Source organism: Cyphomyrmex costatus, unplaced genomic scaffold (genome assembly GCF_001594065.2).
Source record: "Cyphomyrmex costatus isolate MS0001 unplaced genomic scaffold, Ccosl1.0 scaffold326, whole genome shotgun sequence".
Taxonomy (NCBI): Eukaryota; Metazoa; Arthropoda; class Insecta; order Hymenoptera; family Formicidae; genus Cyphomyrmex; species Cyphomyrmex costatus.
The window spans coordinates 8,357-12,628 of NW_017277407.1; the positions used below are offsets into that span (position 1 = coordinate 8,357).

The window sequence follows — 4,272 nt, forward strand, 5'->3', positions numbered from 1 at the left end:
ATATATATATATATCACAGTAATTATATGTTATATATTATTTATATATTATTAAAATTGAGAGTAAATATATATACTTTGTTATATATATAATAGTAAATGTTGCATTCAATTTAATATAACAATAAATACTATTTAATTTAATGGAGAATAAATTTTAAATTTAAAATGTTTGCTAAGAAAGTTATTAAAATAAGTATAAAATGATCTCTGCCTTAATACCATCTTATGAACAGAGAGAAAGAAAAATTAGTAGATTATTTTTAATACTTCCTGTTTCTCAATAAAAGAGAACAATATATTACCTAACATAGTCATTTTGTCGAGATTTATACTTGTTACAGACAGGATTTCCAGTTAACTTCAATTCCTCCAGTTTTAAATCCTTAATAGCATCTAACTGATGAATGTCTCTGATCTAGAATACACAATTAACTCAGATTAAAACCAAGCATTATTATGTTAACGACAATTTTATACAATTTTATATTTTCTTGTTGAAATAAACTCACCTTATTATCACCAATATATAAAATTTTCAATTTTGAGAATTTCTTTGTCAGTATACTAAGTCTCTCAATATTCTGCAACTTATTTCCTTCTAAGTTCAAAGCTTCTAAATTCGGTATGTGTTCCGCTACAATGTCCAACACAGTCTTCATCATAACCGGATGGAACAATACACAAAAGTAATCAGAGCAAAGGTCTATAAGACAAATATATTTACGTTAAAAAAAACTCCCAAGTTACAATAATTAATATTTTTAATTAATACATTATCATCCTCATTATACTTATAGTTTTATAACTTTTTATTCTTACCAGGATCAAGATAGAACTTGGACAAATTCAAAGCATTGGTATCTTGTACATATCTCTTAACCATTGCTTGTTTTAACCTTTCCTTCAATTTATCATCAATATCATAAATTGGAAATCCTGGTTTCACTTTCACTTGCAATTTAAATCCATCACTCATTGTGATCTTATAATCACAGTTTTGCAATGCAATTGCCGTCTTATAATCGTCTATATAGAAACTGGCATCAATTGCAGATGTCTTGTACTGTAAATAAATTTGATAATTCAGCTATAAGAATTTACGGTTTTACACTTAAATTTAACTATATTATATTAAATCTAAAAAAACTATATATGTTATATTAAAGCTAAAAAATTACTTAGATAAGATATATATTAAATAAAAAATATGTATTTTCTAATAAGTTTACTTGCCACTATGGGTACAAATACATTGGGCGCAATGTAATTCAAAAGGGTATTTATAATAAAATCCCTTTCGTACTTCTGACCATATGGTATCTATAAAATATAATTAAAAATTTAAATTATTGTATAATCATTTTACATTAGTGTATACGTATATACTTTAGGTGCACTAAGTATTTAATATTATTGTGCCAGTACTTCAGTATAATATCACAGAAATAAACTTACACTAACTCTATACCAATTGGATTCTCTTAAAGGAGGAAGCCGTCTAGGACCTGACTGACCTCCCTTAAAATTTCTATTTGGCATAGGACTGTTCCTGCCACGAGGAACAGTTCGCCAACGTTCCCCTCGTTCTCTATTATTCGAATTCATTATCACTTGTCTCGAATTGTTATTCGAAGTCATTGGAATGTCGTCATCCAAATTAACAAATGTCAAATTACGAGCCAAGTTGTTAGGCGTATGGGTCTTAAATGACACACGGTGCTTGATATGACCATGGGGTCTTCCATCTCTCCCATGGGGTCTTCCTACTCGATCATCATGACCTAAGAATATATATTAGTAAAATTACCGTTGGTAATTAATCGTTGGTCCAATCGCTTTTTCACCTTACAGTTTTCGATAGAACTCGTCGAGAAACAACGTAAACATCTTGTATATAATACGCACCAAAAAAATTTTTTTAAATCGGGCTCTCATCTAAAAAGTTTTCATTACATGCCAAAAAAACATCCGTAAATTTTTATGAAAAAAATATTAAGATTTAGAGGTCGCTAGTGAACGATTTTTAATTTTTATTTTTCATTAATTCTATTTATTTTGTAAGCAACAAACTCGTAACTTGCATATTTCAGCATCAACAAATTCAGCCGACATTTTAGTACCAATTTTAAGCGAGCAATATATATTTTACTGATACTTTATTACTCTTGTTCCGCTAGTATACGATGAGGTTTTTTTGTTATTTATACCTATTTTGCAAGCAATAAGCTTCGTAACTTGCATATTTCGACAGCAACAAATGAGCAACAAATTCCTATGTGATTTTTACGTCGATCGTCTTTGTTCTATTCTATGTACATTGTTCCACTAACTTAATCTTCTCTTAGCGGAACATTATTTAAAAAAGAAACTAATAGAGCAAATTTTTTTTTCTTTGTTGTTAGCAACGAATAAGCAACAAATAAAAATGTTAGTTAAAATCGATTCTGCTCACTTTGTTCCGCTAAATTATAAGATGTCGTATTACCTGACACTTTTTTGAAGAAATTTCAGATTCACCTTACACTCTACTGTTTTTGATGTAGTATTCTTTAAAAAAGATGAAACTCTTCTTGCACATAATATAAGTCAGCTAATTAAAAATTGTTTAATTGATGAGGATGAAACATCTCTTTGAAAAAAATCAGTTTTTCTCTTTGAAAGCAAATATCTTCGAAACTATAAGAGGTAGATAAAAATTTCTAGAATGTAAATTGAACGGCTTCAAGAGTACATTGAAAATGCAATTAAAAAAAATATTTTTTATAGATAGATAATTTTTATTATAAATAAGATAATAAAAGTTTTTTAATTGTAATTCTAAAGTACTCTCAGGCTTTCAGCCAATTCAGCACGTCAAAATGAGTGAGGAAAGTGAGTTTCTTCGCAAAAAAGTGACTAAAAAGTGAGTAAATAGCAAATTTGGAAAACATTACTTTTTCCGTTTCTTTACTGTTTATAATAAATAATTTGATAATGATGTTGAAATTTTTTTATTACTAAACGCTAAGGTTGTGCTACAGTTGGAAAAATCGACATTTCCAATTTTAACAAACTTAGCGTTTAGTCAAAAACATTATAATATCATGTTTATTACAGAAAGTAACAACACAGTAACTTTAAAACTACAGGTGTGCAAACGAAAATCTATTGATTAAGACCTTTTCGAATCCATTTGCTCGATGTTGGGGGGCTAGTGTGAAGTTAGGCCTCCCAAAATTGTTTTTTAAATAACTTTTAAAGATGTACAAACAAAATTAAAAAATGTGCACAAATGTACAAACGATGAGCAATCGAATGAGCTATATAAAACTTCAAAACGTAATCTTCTTACGGACTCTCCTGATTTAACAACCATCAAAAATCAAGGGCATGTGAGAGTGCAACGTTGTTGTAGGTACGTGAATAATCTAATCTAAAACGGATCCTCAATAAAATTCTTTATTAATGAACATAAGTATGTTTCGACTCCTTTTTGAGTCTTCTTCAGCTAATATAATTACATGAATTCTTCTCATAATAATTTCGCAACACCAACGATCAAATTGACAGATAAGATGTAGTGTCTGTAAGTATTATTTTTTGATGACAAACAAATTTTATAATAATTAACTTATTCAAAAGCGACCTACCTTGCAAATAAAGTGAAGAAAGAATATATATAATACAATCATGGACATTTTTTCAGTATGCCTGGTCTTAGATTAATTACTAACTACGCCTAAAGTGCTTGGCATTATAATTTGTATGACACAAGTATATGTTTACCTTCTAATGTCTTAGTTGAAACTGTTAATCTTTGTATACAATGTCTAGTCATTTTTTAACAAAATAAATATGTATAGGGATATATAAGTCAAATTTTAAAAATAGATATTACAAAGTTAAAATACAATATCGAATTAATATACAATTATATACGTAAGGCAACATTAAAATTACAACTTATGCTTCGTTTCATCCAACATTGTTTTATAATTTTGATGTAGCCCATCAGTGTCAGTGCGTTTATTTAAACTGTTTTCTTGGGTATGAATGGCATAGTTAATAATTAATCTAAGACCAGGACATACTAAAAAAAATGTCCATGATTGTATTATATATTCTTTCTTCACTTTATTTGCAAGGTAGGTCGCTTTTGAATAAGTTAATTATTAAAATTTTTTTGTCATCAAAAAATAATACTTACAGACATTACATCTTATCTATCAATTCGATCGTTGGTCTTGCGAAATTATTAAGAGAAGAATTCATGTAATTATATTAGCTGAAG

At 28.2% G+C, this 4,272-nt stretch overlaps 1 protein-coding gene across 1 annotated transcript; it reads right to left on the minus strand.

Moving 5' to 3' along the window:
- Window positions 1–304: 304 nt before the first annotated feature.
- LOC108775822 (nuclear RNA export factor 1) lies at window positions 305–3,819 on the minus strand (the record flags this gene model as incomplete). The annotated part of the gene is made up of 6 exons (XM_018542269.1): window positions 3,768–3,819; window positions 1,458–1,783; window positions 1,236–1,322; window positions 822–1,065; window positions 512–705; window positions 305–417 (listed from the first exon to the last, which is right to left on the minus strand). Coding segments are annotated over exons 1-6 (1,016 nt in total), but the record flags the coding sequence as incomplete, so codon positions are not given.
- Window positions 3,820–4,272: the final 453 nt, after the last annotated feature.